Raw genomic sequence first — 20,304 nt, forward strand, 5'->3', positions numbered from 1 at the left:
AAATTCTGAGAGTATGCATGGTAGGATATTGTACCTAGAATAGAAGCTGGTTAACTGTGATGAGGCTAGATATCATGGGGGTTGGAACTAGGAAAAATAACAGTTTTAGGTAATGTACTGAGTGCCTAGTATTAGGGGCACTCTGACTCTATTGGATGAACTTACTGGTATTTGGCACTTTACTTTTTTAAGTCACCTTTCGAATAGGTTTTGTATGTATTGTTTAAACAATTATCTGAAATTAAGTACATTTCCTGAAGATGAAAAGATATATAAATATTAATATACCTCTGGATTATTTGGAGGGCCTGATTTTCAAAAGGTCAGGCACCTGTCTGGGGTAAACTAATTTATACATGCAATTACCAGGACTGCACATGCAATAAAGTGCAAACAGATAGGAGTAATTAGCTACTTAATTGAATGGAGCTGTACTCCTGAAGCTAATTCATTTTTGGATGCTTATTGGTGGGACTTCTTTCTGTCTTTTATAAGTCCTCCCTACATGAATGAAAATTCTTCACTCACTATCAAATGTCTTACCAGTGGGTGAGCCTGATGCACGCAGCTGGCTGGAACAACACGTGGTTCCTCAGTACTGGACAGGAAGAGCACCTCGTTTTTCTCACAGTTTGCACTTACATTCCAATTTAGCTGCTGTCTGGTAAGAAAAAAGGATCACTTACATGTTCACCGCTGTATTAAATAAAGCCAGATAATGGTTTAATGATTAAATAGTGATTTTCTTTAAGCTATGATACTGTTAAAGTGTAAAATGTGTGTGCTCTTCCAAAATATGCAGTTAGCATTCATTACTGATTTAGTTTAAAAAATATATATGTATAAAATTAAATAAGCAAAACGAACCAATATAATTTTAATTTTTCTTATTGTGCTGAACAGTCATAGCTACGTTCCTCTTCCTAACTAAAAATGCATAAAATGTTTTGTGTTACGTGTTAAATTCTCACATTGAGAAGGATTCCTCAGTGACATAAAGCAAATGCTTTTGTGTCCATCACAAATTCCAAATCTCAGTTTGGACAAATTTAGCATTTGTGTGACAATACTGAATTGTGATTTGGTATGCATACACATCCACTGCCAGTGAACATATTTGGGTTGATTGAATTTTGAGCTAAGAAGTTGTATAAATAACTAATACTGTTAGTGATAAAAATGAATTAAAATACTAAACTTCAATAATCCTAACATATTACACTAAAATCTTTTAAACTGTCTACCAATAAAGAAATCATGGAAGGGCTCTGAATAATTGTAGAACTTTTTCCTTTGATCCTATCTCTCTCTTTTTAGAAGTGAAGGACTTTCCATTCCCTTTACAAATTATTTTGAGGTGGGGTGGGATTTTGGGATTATTAGTTATCAACATTTATATTTACTCTTTGATTTAATGTATTTAAAATAGCCACTATGTACAGTATTGGATATTAAGTAGTTAAACATTTGAGAGTTGGAATACTAAATAAACAAATTCTAATTTAATACTTCAACTATTTGCTAGTTAATGGTTTGTTGGGCTATGATTGGATAATATTTTGATGGCTTTTAATATTATTTTGTCTCTAGAAAGGCTTAGAGTCAAACTCTGCTCTTGTTTACAACCTGCACAGCTTCACGGAAGTCTTAGAAGTCACAGATGTAAATCAGGGTGGAATGATCCCTAAGATTACTGTTTGATTCTTATTTGTAAACATTTCAGCTGTGATTTCAGCTTTTTTAATTACTAGTACATATTCTTCTTTTAGGGACCAACACTTGTACAGCAGTGATCCCTTATATATGCCAGAAGAAAGAATTCTTGTCACTGAAACACAGGTTATCCGGGAAACGCTTTGGTAAGCAGAAATCCCTAAGATACTTGCATATGAAAGTTTATTTAATATTCAAATGTCAGAAGAATCTTGCATCATAACATACAAAAGTTATCAGAGACAGATTTGTAGTTGACTTTCAGTGCCAGAAAAGAGAGAGATCCGTTCTTTCTAATCTGTGCACCATTACAAGTAATAAAGATTCTGTAATTGCAACATTCTTAACCGTTTTAATGCAGAAGTGAGAAAATAAGCCAGCTCACTCTCTTTCATAGCTGTGTTGGCTCTGCAGTACAAAAAACTTATTTTTGTCACTTAAGTGAAAAGGACTCTGAATGCACAAACCAAGAGCAGATCTATTGAGTAAGAAAATATCATTTTATTTTTACGACTATAAAAACACTTTTAATTCAATTAACACAATTTAATTCAAGTTATGAGGTAAGAGGAAACCTCTAGAAGAAAGAATGGAGACAATGATCATGTGTTCTGCTGGGGATGTATTTCTGATCATCAGCAATATGGTTTACAGTCTAGGTTACAATGGATCCATTATTGCTCTCGGATTCCCAGGTGACAGCAGTGCCATGTAGTCATGCTACCATGCCTCTGTTCATCCAAAGCTGACCTAGTGGTTGCAACCATTTTTCTCTGATGGTTACATTGTCACAATGATCCATTCTTTGCAGTATCAATGTTAGATTTCTACATCATGTTGCCAATTCAGTTGCCAATTCAGAACTTTGTTGGCTTTCAAGTGCAATTTAAGATGTAGGTTACAATTTAGTAAACCTTATAAGAACATAATGACCATACTGGCACACAGTGGTTCATTTAGCCCAATATCCTGTCTTCCAACAGTAGCCAATGCCAGGTGCTTCAGAGGGAATGAACAGAACAGGTAACCATCAAGTGATCCACCCCCTATCACCCATTCTCAGCTTCTGGCAAACAAAGGCTAGGGATATTTCAGAGCATGATTTTGCACCCTAGCTCATAGCCATTGATGAATCTATCCTCCATGAACTTAACTAATTCTTTTTTGAATCCTGTTACAGTCCTGGCCTTCACAACATCCTCTGTCAAAGAGTCCCACAGGTTGACTATTGATTGTGTGAAGAAATACTTCCTTTTGTTCATTTTAAACCTGCTGCCTGTTAATTTCATTTGGTGACCCCCTACTTCTTGTGTTATAAGATGGAGTAAATAACACTTCCTTATTTACTTTCTTCACATCAGTCATGAATTTATAAATCTCTATCATGTCCCCCTTTAGTCATTTCTTTTCCAAGCTGAAAAGTCCTAATTTTAGTACTCTCTCCTCACATGGAAGTTGTTCCATACCCCTAATCACTTTTGATGCCTTTTTCTGTACCTTCTCCAATTCCAATATATGTTTTTCGAGATAGGGTGATCATGCAGTATTCAAGATATGGGCGTACCATGGATTTATAAAGAGGCAATATGATATTTTCTGCCTTATTATCTTCCTTTCCTAATGATTCCCAACATTCTGTTAGCTTTTTTGACTGTTGCTGCACATTGAGAGGATGTTCTCAGAGAACTATCCACAATGACTCCAAGATCTCTTTCTTGAGTGGTAACAGCTAATTTAGACCCTATCATTTTATATGTATAGTTGGGATTATGTTTTCCAATGTGCATTATTTTGCATTTATCAACATTGAATTTCATCTGCCATTTTGTTGCCCAGTCACCCAGTTTTGTAAGTTCCCTTTCTGCTTTGGACTTAACTCTCGAGTAGTTTTGTATCATTTGCAAATTTTGCCAGCTCACTGTTTACCCCTTTTTCCAAATCATTTATGAATATGTTGAACAGTGCTGGTCCCAGTACAGACCTCTGGAGGATGCCACTATTTACCTCTCTCCATTCTGAAAACTGACCACTTATTCCTACCCTTTGTTTCCTATCTTTTAACCAGTTACTGATCCTGGAGAGGACCTTACCTCTTATCCCATGACAGCTTACTTTGCTTATGAGCCTTTGGAAAGGAACCTTGTCAAAGGCTTTCTGAAAATCTAAGTACACTATAACCCTCCTGTGCACATGCTTGCTGACCCCCTCAAAGAATTCTAGTAGATTGGTGAGGCATGATATCCTTTACAAAAGCCATGTTGACTCTTCTCCAACAAATCGTGTTCATCTATATGGCCAGTTGAGGGTTTGCTTCTCTTATGCTGTGTCTTAACACAGCAGTAACAGTCCATTGGTTCTTGATGTAAAACATTTCGGATCTGGCTGACATTGTGATGTGCACTGGAGGGCCCACATCTCTGGAACTTTCTTCTTCTAGCAATCTACCAGACCTGGGTTTATTGAGCTTCAGAGAGAAGTTCAAGACTTGTTTGTCCAGGTCTTTTCTTATCCTAAGGGTTTGCCATTGGCAGGATTTCAGGTGGTTTTAATTTAAAAATTTTTTTTTGCTATAATTATTGTTAGGGACTCAGTTGTCAGGCTGGAAATCCAATTTATAAATATTTATTTATATATTATAATGTAAAAAAAAACTTAAATGATTTTTAAAATTGTATGTCTTACAGAAAGTAATGCTCAAGATAGGTTCATTTTTTTTCTTAAAAAGCCTTGATTAGGTCTCAGTCTTCGTATTAAAGTCCACAGATGGGTTACAGTGGAATTCAGCCTGCTTGCAGGTTGGGGGCAGAACCTGATCTGTCAGTCACTGTCAGCCCTGGCCTCCCATTTTTTGGTGTGAGAAGGTTCCTCAGTGTGCCCCAATCAAAAATTTAACATGGTTTCAGATTACGATGTCAAATCAGGTGAGGGTTTATTTTATTTGAAGTTGGGAGCTTTCTCTAATGCACTTTTAATTTAGATTTAGTCCTCAAACTGCCATAGTATTCATTCCCTAAGTATATTCAAGAAATATGCTTCCTCTAGCTGAGCATCAAAGTCCAGTGTTTAGGAACAGTGGCAATCTCAAGGCAGAGTAGTTATGTCTCCTATAGGGAGATCTGCTGGATAACTATTAATTCACCAAAGTCTGCATATTGGTTATCAAATCTTGGTCAGTGCCATTTGTTTCCTTTTGGCTCAAGTCCTCTCTATGCCTTAGTGCCCAGGAGAAGGTGGAGAGATATTTATGCATTATTTACCTAGCTTTGGATGTTCATATTTAAAGGATGATCCTACTTCCCATTCTGGAGGAACACTGCTATGAAAATCCCATTGTAACATATCTGGATTTTAGCATCATGAAGAATAGAAAAATTGACCCTTGCTTAGCTGAAAATATCTTTTCTTTGAGTAATATGATTTACAGATCTGTCTGACCATGGAGACCAAAGGATCATCCAGAATAGAGATGGAAGTTGTCATCCAAGGATCCGGGTTGTTTTCATTAGGTGGATTTTAAAATTTTCTCCTGTTTTTTCCTCAAAGTATATTTGGGCATTTCCATGCTGCCAGTGACTGACAGTCTAGTTCTGTTCCCAGGTTGCAAACAGGCTGAAGTACCATTGTAATGGATCTGTGGATCTTATTACTTTGAAGAAAAATGGCCATTGCTGGAGATGGGACATTGGATGGGGTGGGCTGATGCTTTGAGGTGGTACTGGGAATTCCCTTTATTAGGTGCTTGGCTAGTCGGTCTTGCTCATCTGCTCAGGGTTGAACTGATCACCATATGTGGGATCAGAAAGGAATTTTACCCCACAGTAGATCGGCAGGGACACTCGGGGGGTTTCACCTTCCTCTGCAACATGGGGCCTGGGCCACTTGCTAGGATCATCTGGACTTATATCGCTACATCAGTTCCTTGCCAGTCCAAGGGTCTCGGTTATTGGTGCACATTGGTCCATCCTGTTCTCTACTTGTTTCCTGAGGGTTGTAGTACTTTCATCTAATTCTGGTTGTTGGGCTTGATGTGGTAGGGGCTGGGTGGTATGTAGTGGCCTGTGATTATATAGGAGTTCAGACTGGATGATCTGATGGTCTCCTGTGGTCTTAAACTCTGACTCTAAGGGTATTCCTACACTTGGAGTGTGGAATGTGATTCCCAGCTTAAGGAGACATACCCATGCTAGCTCTGACTGAACTATCACATAAAAAATAGTGTGTAGCCACATTGGTGTGAGTGGTGGGAAGAGTTAGCTGCCCCCAGTATAATTCCATCGAAGATGCTAGGCATGGACTGTGGGCTGCTCATACCGCTGTGGTTATATTCCGTTTTTAGCACTAACTTGATCAGAGCTAACATGGGTATGTCTACTGGGACTGGGAATCACACATCCAGCTCAGAGTGTAGACCTACCCTAAAAATGGAAGTTTTCAGGTAAGCAGACTAATTTTTCCTCTTAAGGATTTGACGTATATTACCTCCATATAATTATGATTAATCTGTTTTTAAGAATGTGGCATGTTCACCTTTTCTTGCTTTCCAGGCTTCTTTCAGGGGTGAAAAAGCTCTTTATATTTCAGCTGAACGAAGGAAAAGTGACTGTGAGAAATGACATTGTTGTAACTCATTTGACCCATGTAAGTTATTTGATCAACCTGGGTTGATTTTATTCAGTCATAATTTAATATGTCTGTCTTTAGAAGGATTGAATATTTGGGGGATAGGAAATTAAACTTCCTATGGGAAAAGTAGTGATGTTTCCACAGTTGTTTTTAACTTAAGCAAACATATTCAGATTTAATAAAACACAACTGAGTGGGCTGATGCCATTTAAGAAATTATAATTCAGTGATAAATATAATTCCACTGTCTCTTATTTTCATTTGATCTTTTATGACTGTTAAATTTATCTTGTGATTTCTGGTCTTGTAAAAGGATTAATATTCATTAGATAATTCTGAAAAACCTTATATTATAGAACTGCTTAAGATCAGTGTTGGAGCAGATAGCAGCGTATGGACAAGTTGTGTTTAGGCTGCAGAAGTTCATTGATGAAGTGATGGGGCACAGCTCAGAAAACGTAATACATGGAGCCATTTCCACTCCCAAGAAAACTACAGAACCCCCGTTTAGAACCTACCAAGCTTTTATGTGGGCCTTATACAAGTACTTCATTAGTTTCAAAGAAGAACTTACTGAAATTGAGAAATGCATAATCAACAAAGGTACGGTATAGAAGATATTTCATATTTATAATAGGGAAATGTGTGAGAATTATATACTCTTGTACAAATAAGTTTAAATTATATGAAAATAGTTGTGTAAAATGCTATACAATATTTTAAAAGCTTTATTATATGAACTTGCTAAAAATGGGTCTTTGGTTAGACGTTATCTTTGTATATTGTTGGTTTTGCAGATAAAACAGTCACACTTTCAATAGTAGTAGACAAGTTGTCATCTCGACTGGCACAGCTTAAGGTACTTCACAAAGTTTTCAGCACAGGGGTAGCAGAAGTACCACCTGACACTCGAAATGTTGTAAGAGCATCTCATTTGCTGAATACACTCTACAAAGCTATTCTTGAATATGACAATGTTGGAGAAGCATCTGAGCAAACAGTAAGTCAATTACTATGAAACTTACAGTTACTAGAATATTTGCTAATTTAAGATTTTATGTGAAGCATTGGCTGATGAATACACTAGCCTTTCACCACTGAAGAATTGATTTAAGAGTTTGTTAGGTCACAAATAAAATAAATGTCCTGGTCTCATCTTATCTCATTTCCAGTTATCTACATTATAACCACACAATCTTCTATGACTGGCAGTTTGTGCTCAAAAGAGCTTTAGGACTGGAAATAGTGACTGTTGCTGGTTAGGACTAAAGGACATTGAGAAAGCAGTAAGGAGAAGGTTGCACAGTGTCTGCTTACATTTAACTTACTGCAAGGCGTTGCTTTTAGTTCAACATTATATCCGGTCATGTTTTAAAAAAAAAAAAAAATTATGTATACTATATGCATACTGTAAATATATATTTGCACAATTTCTTTGGATTGGCTTCTCTGTAGTGTATAGTAACTATTTTATTTGAAAAAGTATGTGTAATTTTGCCCAATTTTTACAAAATCCCACAACTGGTGTTTTACTCTTTTTATTTATTTCAGGTATCCCTCCTGTTCTCTCTCTGGGTTGAAACAGTAAGGCCATATTTGCAGACAGTGGATGAGTGGATTGTCCATGGTAACTTGTTTGATCCTGCTAAGGAGTTTATAATTCAGAGGTAGGGATGATGTTTTTGAAAAGATCAAAACACAATGGCCTACATAAACATTATAGCTGTTGTACAAGACACAAACTGGATGGTGGCATGATAATAATTTCATTTGATAAAGCAACTAGAAATGATCTGATTCTTTTTTTTAAATCCACCGTTTTTGATCTGTCTCTAGTTTACATGGGAGAAATGAAATGACCCTAGTAGTTAATACAGTATAGAAACAAGTTAAATTTATTTTGAAAAATTAAAAATTTGAAGTTGGCCAGCAAACCACAGATGTTTAGCTTTAAAAATGTCAATTAACTCTTTTCCAAAATTAATGTACCCATAAAAATAAATACATACAATAACTTCATTTTCCCTAATGCATGGTAAGAGTGATATAAACCAATTGCCATTTGGAACAGAAACATGAATTATGCTTCTGACTTGTGTCACAAGAGAAAACAATGTCTTGAGTTATGTGCATACTCCTTTCATCATCAGTTAGAGGAATTAGTTCTGTTTGCACATCACATTTTGATGATCACTTTTTTTACAGTACAGTAGTTTAAAATAGAAAACAAATGCAGAAGTACTAGAATTTTGTGTTATAGCTGTCTATAGCCATTGTTTTTTCTCCCACTGTGCAACATTGCTCAAGCTTTTTTCAAGCTGTTCAACAAGTAAGGGAAATTACTTTAAAAAAAAAAAAAAAACTAAGCACTTTGCATGACCTGTGGAAACAAAGATTTTGTTTACTGTGGAAAAAAGGTTAGCTGCTGGCCCCGGAACTCTTACCAGAATCCTTAATCATCCTTCTTACGTCTTATTGCATTTTTCTTCCTTTGGGTCTAAGACTTTCAATTAAAACCTCTCACCTATTTGAGATGGCATTAATGTACAGTTTGTTTGATGTTTAGCAGTTAAATAGCAGTAGTTGGATAGGACTCTTCTCTATAGATATCTATAAATTTAACTTCCCATGAGAATTATTTTACCTATTTTTACTAGGATGTGCTAAAACAGAAGCTATTAAAGTATTATAGTTGAGTATTAAATTTGAGGTATTGCAGAAACACATGAGTTATGGTGGTATACAGTTTCACTTTAGTTATTTGTGTGGAGACTCCTACATGGTGGTATAGTTTTTCTATTTTATTTATTTATTAAATAACCCTAAAAGCAAAAAGCATTGACCATTTGTTATTAAAGATCCATGGCACTTTGAATAATTAACAGTATGGATAAATTCCAGTTTAAGTACTTGGTCTGGTTACCTTCATTTATCCTGGACTTCAGTTTATATAGTAGTCTTTTGTTTCTTGTTCTAATCTATTGTGCAATGATACTGTAATATGTTAGTTACCATCATTCTAGAGATGGCTGCGTCAGTCATAGGTGAAATGATTACTTTGTGTGTGTTATTCAGTAAAGACAGTTACAAAGTATTTCACTTAGAAAGGAAAAATCAAGTGCCCAATTACAAAATGGGGAATAACTGGCTAGGTGGTAGTATTGCTGAAAGGATCCGGGGGTCATAGTGAATCACAAATTAAATGAGTCAACAACATGATGCAGTTATGGAAAAGACTAACATCATTCTGGAATGTATTAACAGAAGTGTTGTATGTAAGACACAGAAGGTAATTGTCCTACTCTACTTGGTGCTTGTGAGGCTTCATCTGTAGTACTGCGTCCAGTTCTGGGTGCCACACTTCAGAAAAGATGTGGACAAATTGGAGAGAGTTCAGAGGACAGTATCAGAAATGATAGGTCAGGTTTTCTAAACCTTCTATGATGAAGGGTTTAAAAAAAACCTGGACATATTTAGTCTTCAGAAAAGAAGACTGAGTGGGGAACACCTAAGTCTTCAAATATGTAAAGGGCTGTTATAAAGAAGACTTATCAATTATTCTCCATGTCCGCAGAAGGTAGGACAAGAAGTAATGGGCTTAATCTGCAGCAAGGGAAATTTAGGTTAGCTGGTAGGAAAAACTTTCTGACTATGAGGAAAATTAAGCTCTGGAATAGGTTTCCAAGGCAGGTTATGGAATCCCCATCATTGGAGGCTTTTATGAGCAGGTTGGACAAACACCTGTCATGGATGGTCTAGACCAGTGTTTCTCAATTGGTGTTCCGCAGAACCCTGGGGTTCCACGGGAACACCGTTAGGGTTCCGCGAGCAGCTGCTCTCTGCGCCGCTGATCAGCTGTTCTCCGCTGCAGAGAGCAGTTGCTCTCGGCGCCGCCGAAAAAGGGATGAGGTCCCGGATTTTTCGGCGTAGAGTACCAAGGTTAAGGAAAATGGAAGTGAGAAATGCTGTTAAGAGTTCGGGGGGGTTCCGCAATTATTTATGGAGTCCAAAAGGGTTCCGTGGTCAAATTTAATTGAAACACTGTTCTAGACTCTAGGTTGACTTGATCTTGCCTCAATGCAGGGGGTTGGACTTGGTGACTTTTCAAGGTTCCTTCCAGTTCTGCATTTCTATGATTCTCTCATTTCTGTAGTGCTTTGGGAAGGTGAAATATACATGAAAGTTTTATATTGTTTAATAGGGAAGCTTTATGTTTTTAAAAGGATAAAGTGTAATGATTTTCTCTTTCTGTTGTAGAAACAAAAATGTCCCAGTTAATCACAGGGATTTTTGGTATGCTACTTACACATTATACAGTGTGTCAGAAAAGATGGAGAATGAAGAGAAAATGAGTGATAATGCCAGTGCCAGCTCTGGCAGTGATCAGGCTCCCTCAAGCAGGCAGCACACTATGGTCTCCTTTCTGAAACCAGTACTAAAACAAATAATCATGGCTGGAAAATCCATGCAATTGTTGAAGAACCTGCAATCCAAAGATGATTCTCCACAGCAAGCTGCATCAAGAGGTGAAAACAGAAGTTGTGTAAAATATTATTCTCCAGTGTGTTTAACAGCATTTGTGTATTTAGGATGTATTAGTGCAAGCATAACAAGGAGAATTATATACTCTAAACAACAGAAACACTATGTAGTTTGTAACTTCACATTTGATTGAAACATCTGGTTCTGTTCCAAGACCCCTGACACATGCAACACACACAACAATCTGAGAAGAATTGAGTTTTTACCTTAATTCAGAATTTCTTTGCTTTGCTCAGTTTTAAGTTAGTCTTATATGTTGTTTTAATTTATCTCTTGTTAAAGTTTGCACTTTTTAAGATCTTTGTTCAAACCATAAAACTATTTTCTTATTATGTGATTAATCAGTCAGTTCCCATTACTGAGTAGTTCATTGGCTTAGGGATGATAGGTAATAAATAGGATTCCTGATTGAGGAAAGCCTGTTGGTGATCTGCCCAATGAGCTTGACATAACTATAGGCATGCTGAGTATTTGGAATAACCATTGTGAATGATGATACGCAAAGGACAGCAGTGGGAGCTGTGATGTCTGTTGTCTTCACATGGGACAATATAAATTAGTTATTTGTAGGTTATACAAGTTCCTTTCTGTTTAAATGTATTGTGAGGTGACTTTGAACTGTTTTGCAATGTCTTTTTGTGTCTGTTATCCCTTTTGACATGGGAGGATAAACTGTCATTAAAAACAAGTTTTGTATTAATGGCTAAGTTAACTTTGTACCCATAGTCTGAGGGTTTAATATTTTCAGAAATATTACTAATTTAATATTTTAGGTCCCAGTTCAGCAAGATATTTGAATATGTACCGAACATTAAGTATACAATAAATAGTCTTATTAATATCAATATTTAAAGTTATATATGTACTTAAATATTTCGTTGAATTATGACCTAGATACTGTTGATGATGCATATGGAAATATAATAAGCAAAACCGGTTTAATGTTAGTCTGCTCAAATTTGTTCTAGTATAATCAACATTGTTTTTTAGAATAGTATTTACCTTAAATTTTACTATCCGCTTCAGATGCAGAAAGAAAGAGTTTGTACACACTATTTCTGGAGTCTGTGCAGTCCCGTCTGCGGCACGGGGAAGAATCTGTTCCAGATATTATTACAGAACAACAAGCTACAAAGGAGAGTTTGATAAAGATGCAGTCTATAGCAGAAAGGCACTTAGAATTGGATGATGTTCATGATCCATTGCTGGCTATTAACTTTGCTAGGTAATTGAATATTTGCAAGATAATTGATCTCACCTCTGTGTTGTCAGAAGCCACACGCAGCCTGGTGAAATATGCTAGGCTTAAACTTTTGTTGTTGCTGCTTAAAACAAACAACCTCGGGAACAAGCCTAAAGGAGAGCACTACTAAGCATTGCTCCTAGGCAACTGATGGATGGCCAAGGGTTAATTAAAAATATAAATTATTGAAATGAATATTCAAGAACAGTTCTGTATATGTCTTCTACATCTAGCAGGACTTAAATGTTTCTAGTGTAGAAAATGGAAGCTGTCTCTAGCACAGCAATTTTTATTACAAAAAATTAGATACAATTTCTCGAATTATGATGGAACAAATGCTGTGGTAAAATGTAATCTTTATGGCACCTTATGTAAAATATCTTTCATTTGAATCAACATGTTTCTCTTTGGCTGATCATCACAAAGATGTATCTTGCAAAATCCTAATGTGGTACTAATAGTACTTTAAAACAAACATTCCAGGAAGAGGGTTAATTGACACAAAAATAATTGTTCTTTTCTTCATTTAGAACTAGCAGTATGTGATGAGGTAATTTGAGGGGTTGGGAAACCAGCAAAGCAGCAGTATGTTGACTCTAATAGTCTTACATAGGTTGTAATAATTAGTGGTGAGAATGTTAGTTATTTATTTTCCTTACATACGAATAGGTAGATAAGTTTTCTAGTTTCTCAAAAAGAGTTTCATATTGCGGCTCTGTTAGTTTCCCACCCCCTCACATTACCCCATCACACACTGCTTGTTCTAAATGAAGAAAGGAACAATTATTTTTGTGTCAATTAACCCCTTGTTTAGGGATATGCCTTACCACAATCTAGCCTTAAAAGATGATATAAAACAAATATTTTTCTTATTTATTGAGGTCTACAGTATTGGTACTGGTATTGCTTTTTCAGAATTACTACAAAAACTGGCATAAACACGGTGAATGATTAAGTGGTTATAGCATATCATCCAAACTAGTACTCTTATGCCTTGTCATACAAAAGTTGTATGAATAGTCACTCGAAATAATGGGCTTGCCTGAGTTAAGATACTAATATCCATTGAGTTACCAGTACTGGAATGAAATTTTTACTACTTTTTTCAATGCATTTTTTTAAGCAAAAAGCTACATGAGACCATGAAGTTTTAAATGTATGACACATTGTGAGTATCATATGGATACATTCCTCTCCAGCTAAGCAGTGTTTTTTATATTGAAGGCTGTATTTGGAGCAAAGTGACTTTCATGAGAAATTTACTGGTGGTGATGTTTGTGTGGATAGATCCTCTGAATCAGTGACATGCCAGACATTTGAACTGACGTTGAGATCTTGCCTTTATCCTCACATAGATAAACAATATCTGGAATGCTGTGGCAATCTAATGCAAACTTTAAAGAAGGATTACAGGTAAGAAATGAAATTAGGTACTACTTAAAAGGTGTATTCCATTATCATTGGTATATTGTACTATAAAAGCACCAATTATTTTAAGAAAATTGATTTGTAACTGAAAACTTTTACAACCCCTCCTCTTCTAATTTTGCTGTGATAAACAATAACAAAAAGCATTAACAAATTATAACATTTTCAAACCATCACTCTGTTCATTGTTCTTTTGTGTTCTGTTCCTTTGTACTTAAGCCTAGTGTACACTAGACAATTATGTTGGCATAATTGTGTCACTCGGATGTGAAAAATCCACACTCAGAAGTGGCATATTTAAGATGACCTAAATCCCCATGTAGATAGCACTAGGTTGATGGAAAACCTAGCTACCACCTCTCAGAGAAGTGCATTACCTGCACTCCCTCCAGTCGGCGTAGGTAGCATCTATGCTGAAGCACAGATGCACTACTGTGCCGCTATAGTGTTTTAAGTGTAGACAAGCCCCTAGTTTGTAAGGTCTTTTTTTATAGGAACCATTTTTTACTATATATTTGTACACCAGGTAGCACAATGGGTGTCCAGTCTTAGATTGGGTCTCTAAGCACTATCGTAATACAAATAATAATGATAAGCAAAGGAAAAAGTAAAGTGTAGCAGATTGATAAAATCATTCTATTTCAATACAGCTTTTGCTTTAATTAAAAAATGTTTAAAGGGAAACAAACTTCTTAATTCATACTCTAGATTATGGTATTAAATACTTCTATGTAGAGAAGTATTAAAATTGAGTAAAAAAATTGACAAATGGATATATTTCTAGAAAGAACGATGCGTAAAATCCTGGGCCAATTTAAGTCAATGTCAAAGCTATTACTGACTTCAGTGAAACCAGGGTTTCACATAGTCAGCTGAAAATATAAGAGAAATTTTAGGAAGACAGAATGTGATTACCTAAATTGGAATTTGGCCTTTACATTAACACTAATTAACACTAATGCTATGTTGAGTAAAGTGGCCTGATCTCATGACCTCTCAGCTGGTCCCAGGTCACCACCTTTCTATTTAAGGTACTCATATAGCCCCTATCACCCTAGTATCTAAGTGCCTCACAGTCTTTAAATGTATCCATGCTCACAGCACTCATGTGAAATAGGAAAGTACTATTACCCTTCCCCCCCCCCCCCCTTTTTTTTTTTAACAGATAGGGAACTGATACTCAAGCTCTTACTTAAGCAAAACTCCTAGTAAAGATGGAATTTTTTCAGGTTCTGCAGTTAGAGAGATGCAATATTTCCCCTCATAAAGCTGTTCTTGGGAACTAAGGGCCTGATCCAGAAAAGTGCTTAGGTACATAAGTAGTCCTAATGAAGTCAATGGTACTACTCTGTGTTTTGAGCTAAGCACATGGTTAAGTATTTTGCTACATCTGGGGCTTAAATGATTTATATGTGAAAAAATATGTATAATAGATTTCAGTGGAGTATGGAATTCAGTCGGGAGTTGTTGTGAGGTGACTTTTAAAGGTTATGTAACATGGCATTTTATGTTAAAGGAAGATTTATAATGCAGGTTGAAGAGATATTTGTGTATTTGTATTCCCTGTTTAGGCTGGTAGAATACTTGCAGGCAATGAGAAACTTTTTCTTGCTTGAAGCTGGTGATACTATGTATGATTTTTACACATCTATTTTTGATAAAATAAGAGAAAAGGAAACTTGGCAGAATGTATCATTTCTAAATGTCCAACTCCAGGAAGCAGTTGGACAACGTTACCCAGACGACAGTTCAAGGTAAAATGCATAGAATGAAGTTTAGAGTAAAAGTGAAAGGGGGGAAAAATAAAATGCTTTCTCTCTTCCTGTTAAAATGATAGGTTTATGAAATACATAAATATTAGACTCTATTGTGATCTTAGTCATCAATATAGCTGTAATTTCAACCTCTTTGGGTCATTCTGACACTACGTTTTGAGTTAGAAACTATTTGTAGAGTATTCAAAATGCAGTATGGTGTAATAAGCATATGATTATTGTCTACTTAAAATATCAGTGCATTAATTAATCTGTGCGCTAGAACCAAATTTTACCTGTACACATTTGTTTTTGTTTTCCTCCACAATAAACTCTCCTATATATTCATTTGCAATAGTGTCTTCATTAGTAATTCTGTTATACAATCTTTTTACAAAGCTTGGAGCAGAGGTATCTTTACAAATCTTTCCCTACCAAGTTAAATCTGATTATTGATATTTAGCAATAACAGATTAAAACAAAATGGTTCAGGATAACCATCAGTTTAGAGCAAACTATTGGCAACTAGAGAATTTGTTTCTTTTTGTAGGCTGTCTATATCTTTTGAAAATGTTGATACAACAAAGAAGAAACTCCCTGTCCATACTTTGGATGGCTTAACGTTGAGCTACAAGGTAAAATAATATAATGTTTCTTTTGCTTTAATTTTAAAATACGTTTGAAGAACAGTAACAACAAATTGCTCCATCAAATTAAGTTCTCTTTTTTGTGTTTTTCCATCTTTAGGTCCCTTGGCCCGTGGATATAGTTATAAGTTTAGAATGTCAAAAAATTTACAATCAAGTGTTCCTTCTCTTATTACAAATTAAGTGGGCCAAGTATAGCTTAGATGTTTTACGATTTGATGGTAAGAAATTTTTTGAACAAGAAATATTTAAACTTAAATCTGTATAACTGAAAATATAAGGGTCTTGTTTTATGGTATATTGGTATCCATGCTATTGACAGCTGTTTGAATACACCCAATATTATGTCAGCCTTTTTGAAAAGTCAGTATTGCAGCATAATAGCTACTCTTTGTAGCATTTACAAGGTACTGAGAAGGATAGTTGCTAAACTAATTTTGCTTAGTGGAGCAGTGTGAAACTCACATGGGACCTGATCTAAACCCACTAAAATAAATGGGAGTCTTTCCATTGACTTCATTGATCTTTGGATAAGGCCCATGGTGAGAATCCTTTCCTGATATGTATACCAGTTAAATGATTTTAGAAGTCAAGTTTTGAAGTAAAATTGACATTGCTGGGGGCAGTGTCCATCCATATGGATGACAATTTTCTCTCATTTGTGATAGTGGATGTATGTATCCAGGATAAGAGATTGTAAACTAGTTGAGTCATTGATGGCTTTACAGAATTCATCATATCTGTTTCTTATTTAACACACCTATTAAATTCAGTCCCATAGCTGCCTATATTTATCAAGGCATTTATTTTGCACCTGTCACTGTGGTCTGGTATCTCTAGGCATCAAATACAGAATTAGTCAGTCTACCTTTATGTGCAAAGGACGCCTACCATCTACCATAACTTAAGTCAGCTATAGTTAGGTTTTTTCATTTGTTTTTTAAATGTCTGAGACTTGTTGCTAGTTCATTCTTCAACCATAGCTACTGAAGGAAGTCCTGTGCATCATATTCTAATGCATAGTCAAATACAGCCCATGATTTTACCAGTAACATTACTTCCTGTCCTAAATAGTTGTGAAAAGAGTTACTTACCCTTTTGAAACTACAAAGTAAATTTGTGTAGGTCAGAATGCGTACTCGGAGTTGCTGTTTAATTTCACTGTGCTGGCAGAAAGTGCTATGGGCTCCTTAATGGTGTGGTCAGGGGTCAGTAGGGTGTGTGGGAGTGTTGGAGGGGGGGATTTTTCCAATATTCCACTTCCATGGCCTTTTGGTGTTCATAGTTTTATATAAAGCAGTCCAGTCTGGTTAATCTTTGAAAATGAATAACTGTGTCATCCAGAGAATGAAAGTGATGGGGCTCAGATTTCACCTAAAGACTTTTGTAACCCTATCGGATCATAGAAAGTATTGAGAACTGTACTTTCTAATTTGCTAGAATGAATTTTTATTTGTAAGGGTATGACCGGACTTTGAAGTGTTCTCCCCTTTGTGGCAGTAACTGTTTATGATCATGTAATTTTAAAAATATAAACATTGGCACTTACATAACACTTTCTATCTTTAACATGTAGCAAACATTAACTAACTGCATCATAATATCCCCTCCCAGTTGCTATTTTAATGTATGTTTGCTATGTAGCTACTGATAATGTATTTGAATTAAAGGATAAAAGGTATTTCAATATATTGATCTGATGACTGACAAAAAAGGATACATTTTAGTTTTAATTAATATTTAAATGCAGTTAATACCTATTTTATAAATATTCACCCAAACTTTTTTCTCTCTATTTTTAGAACTAGTAAATGCTACAGAAAAACCACAGCTTAAGGAAGGACCTCCATTAGAACAAGAGACAGTTCCTCAGTTTGGATCACAAACAGAGCCTATAAAACAACAAATTCATCGCATGTTCCTCTTAAGAGTAAAACTCATGCATTTTGTCAACAGCTTGCACAATTACATCATGACCAGGGTACGTCTTTCTACAATAATCTTATGTATTGTAGGAATTTCTAACTGTAGTCCTAATATAGCTAATAATTCAAAACAACTTCGGACTAAGCATATGTAAATAAGTAATGTCTTCACTTAATGTCTATTTTGTTCAGTGTTTAAATCTGAACTAAAAAGGAATGTATATTTAAAATATGTTGGTTGTTTGAATTTTAAATAGGACATCTTAAATCAGTAAATATTAAATAGATTTTTAGGAGTCTTTATGATGCACAGTTCTTTGATATTAGTAGCCTTGAAGAAAAGTGTTGACTTTTCACCCCAAAGGTTTATGAAGAAAGGGTGTTAATGTCAAAAGAAATAATAGATTTCAGTAAGATTTCAGTATTCTCCTCTCATAATAGCATTACTGCAAAAATTGTGTGTCTTTACATAGGTGTCTTTGGAAGTTAACTAATGTCCATTTCCATAAGTTTATATTTTCTTAAATGAAGCAAGAACCTGCGTAGACCCAGACTTACCCTACTACTGTATGTGAATTGCAATTCTGTGTTAATACACTTTTTGAAAAGAGAACAGATGGAAGCTGGCCCACTTCCTTAATGATGATGCTCTGTGCTATGCAAGAGGTTCTGAGTTCTATTTCCAATCCGTCTCTTGATTTCTAGACCTTCAGGAGCTGGGATTTCTAATGGTAGCATGCCCTGAATCAGCACCTACTGAAGTAGCATATTCAGTCCATGGTACAACAGCAGCATCTTTATTGCATTAAAGAATATTAATGACAAGCTGAAGGGAGTTGAGTTTTTAGTTATATGGGTGGTGACCCTAAGGCTGAATCTCAAAGTAATGATGGGAGAGGGGTGGAGTGAGGAAATAATTGAGGTTCAGATTCTAAGAGCCTGGAACATCCCCAGGCAGGATAGAGAAGAGAACTCTGGGGATTCCAGTCATGAAGGTATGGTATTCATGTTAATACTCCTGGCTTTTTTCTTTTAAAGATTCTTCACAGTACAGGTTTGGAATTTCAGCACCAGGTAGAAGAAGCCAAAGATTTAGATCAACTGATTAAAATTCATTATAGATATCTGTCTACAATCCATGATCGCTGCCTGCTGAGAGAAAAGGTATGTGTAAAGTAAAACTGAATAAATGGTATTTTCAGTTTAACAAGGGAGAAAATGTTTGTCATTATAAATCATCCAGTATATGTTGTTTTTTATATATGGTAATTTATAGATATTATGGAGAGGCAGTAGCCTTTCCAGAGGTACAGTTGATACTCATTTTCCTTGTAAACCTGCATTTGCTTCCCATTCAGAATTGTTTCTCTAATTATAAGTTCAGTTCTATTTCAAATTGTACATGGGTCACCTATGGCTAGAAGATGTGGTAATTTATGATGATTCTTTGAGTAGTGTCCCTATGGGTGCTTCACTTTAGGTGCTTTTGCGCGCCCCCCTGTGCCTTTGATCAGAGATTTTCTCATTTGGCCTGTGCAAGCATGTTACTCAGTCTCCTGCTCCATGCTGTTACATAACACTGCGTGAGCAAACCATCATTTCCTTCTCACCCACATCAGCCTGAGATGAAACCTTATCCGTTGTCTGCATTGTTTTACCCCAACTGTGTCCCCTTAGCTCTTTTAGTATTTAGTTTATTATAGTTGTTCTTAGTATGGTTAGTAGTTAGTACTTAGTAGTCGTTTTAGCTGTTTTTGGCTTTTTTGAAAATATTTTGTTTTTGCCTTTTTTTAATTTTGTTTTATATATATGACTGATAGTTTCTCCTCTTCTGGGAGTTTTTACTTTACTGGGAGGGCATGCCCACTTCTCCTGATTTCAGATGTTGCCTGTCATACCAGGGAGCAGTTTTGGGGAGTGACTGACACTCCTGGTACACCAGATGCCTTGGGGAATCTCATATTTTCTAAAAGTGCAACTTCTCTCTGGCATTAAAATCTAAAGCCAGAAAAAAACAGGAACATCAAACTTCAGGGTCTCACAATGGAGATCACACTATGCCCAGCCTCTGATGCTGGTCGGGAGACTGCTCTCGCCCCCCCCATCCTCCGGTACACTGGTCTCTGAGTAAAGTCTGCTGCAGCCACTGTGTCTGAACCGCACTTCTTGAGAGCAGCTAAGAGGTAAACCTAAGATTCCTCTCATAAAACTCCCAGAGACCATTCCTTGAGTTTTCCAGGTAGGGAATCTGTCTCAAAGGAGTCGCAGTCTCCAATTACTTCAGTGACCTAAGCACCTACTGCTGTCCAATCCAATACCCATAAGGCTGTTTGATCCCTCAGGTACTGAGAATATGATTAAGCCTAAAGACTATAAAGTCCCAGGCTCTGAGAGGTCATAGATACCATCAACAAAGTGAGGTAGCAAGA

General features: G+C 36.0%; 1 protein-coding gene across 1 annotated transcript in view; it reads left to right on the forward strand.

The window, feature by feature from the left end:
• Positions 1 to 20,304, forward strand: part of TUBGCP5 (tubulin gamma complex component 5) — a 59,680-nt gene that overhangs the window by 21,801 nt on the left and 17,575 nt on the right. Inside the window, exons 7-20 of the mRNA XM_067559963.1 lie at positions 547 to 664; positions 1,770 to 1,859; positions 6,258 to 6,351; positions 6,693 to 6,939; positions 7,134 to 7,336; positions 7,888 to 8,003; positions 10,594 to 10,862; positions 11,905 to 12,103; positions 13,346 to 13,534; positions 15,121 to 15,303; positions 15,854 to 15,938; positions 16,051 to 16,171; positions 17,753 to 17,931; positions 18,914 to 19,039. Coding sequence (XP_067416064.1) covers positions 547 to 664; positions 1,770 to 1,859; positions 6,258 to 6,351; positions 6,693 to 6,939; positions 7,134 to 7,336; positions 7,888 to 8,003; positions 10,594 to 10,862; positions 11,905 to 12,103; positions 13,346 to 13,534; positions 15,121 to 15,303; positions 15,854 to 15,938; positions 16,051 to 16,171; positions 17,753 to 17,931; positions 18,914 to 19,039 — 2,219 coding nt within the window. The remainder of the gene's footprint in view (positions 1 to 546; positions 665 to 1,769; positions 1,860 to 6,257; positions 6,352 to 6,692; positions 6,940 to 7,133; positions 7,337 to 7,887; positions 8,004 to 10,593; positions 10,863 to 11,904; positions 12,104 to 13,345; positions 13,535 to 15,120; positions 15,304 to 15,853; positions 15,939 to 16,050; positions 16,172 to 17,752; positions 17,932 to 18,913; positions 19,040 to 20,304) is intronic.

Source organism: Emydura macquarii, unplaced genomic scaffold (assembly GCF_026122565.2).
Source record: "Emydura macquarii macquarii isolate MOO-44397 ecotype Brisbane River unplaced genomic scaffold, CSIRO-AGI_Emac_v2 contig_2207, whole genome shotgun sequence".
Classification (NCBI taxonomy): Eukaryota; Metazoa; Chordata; order Testudines; family Chelidae; genus Emydura; species Emydura macquarii.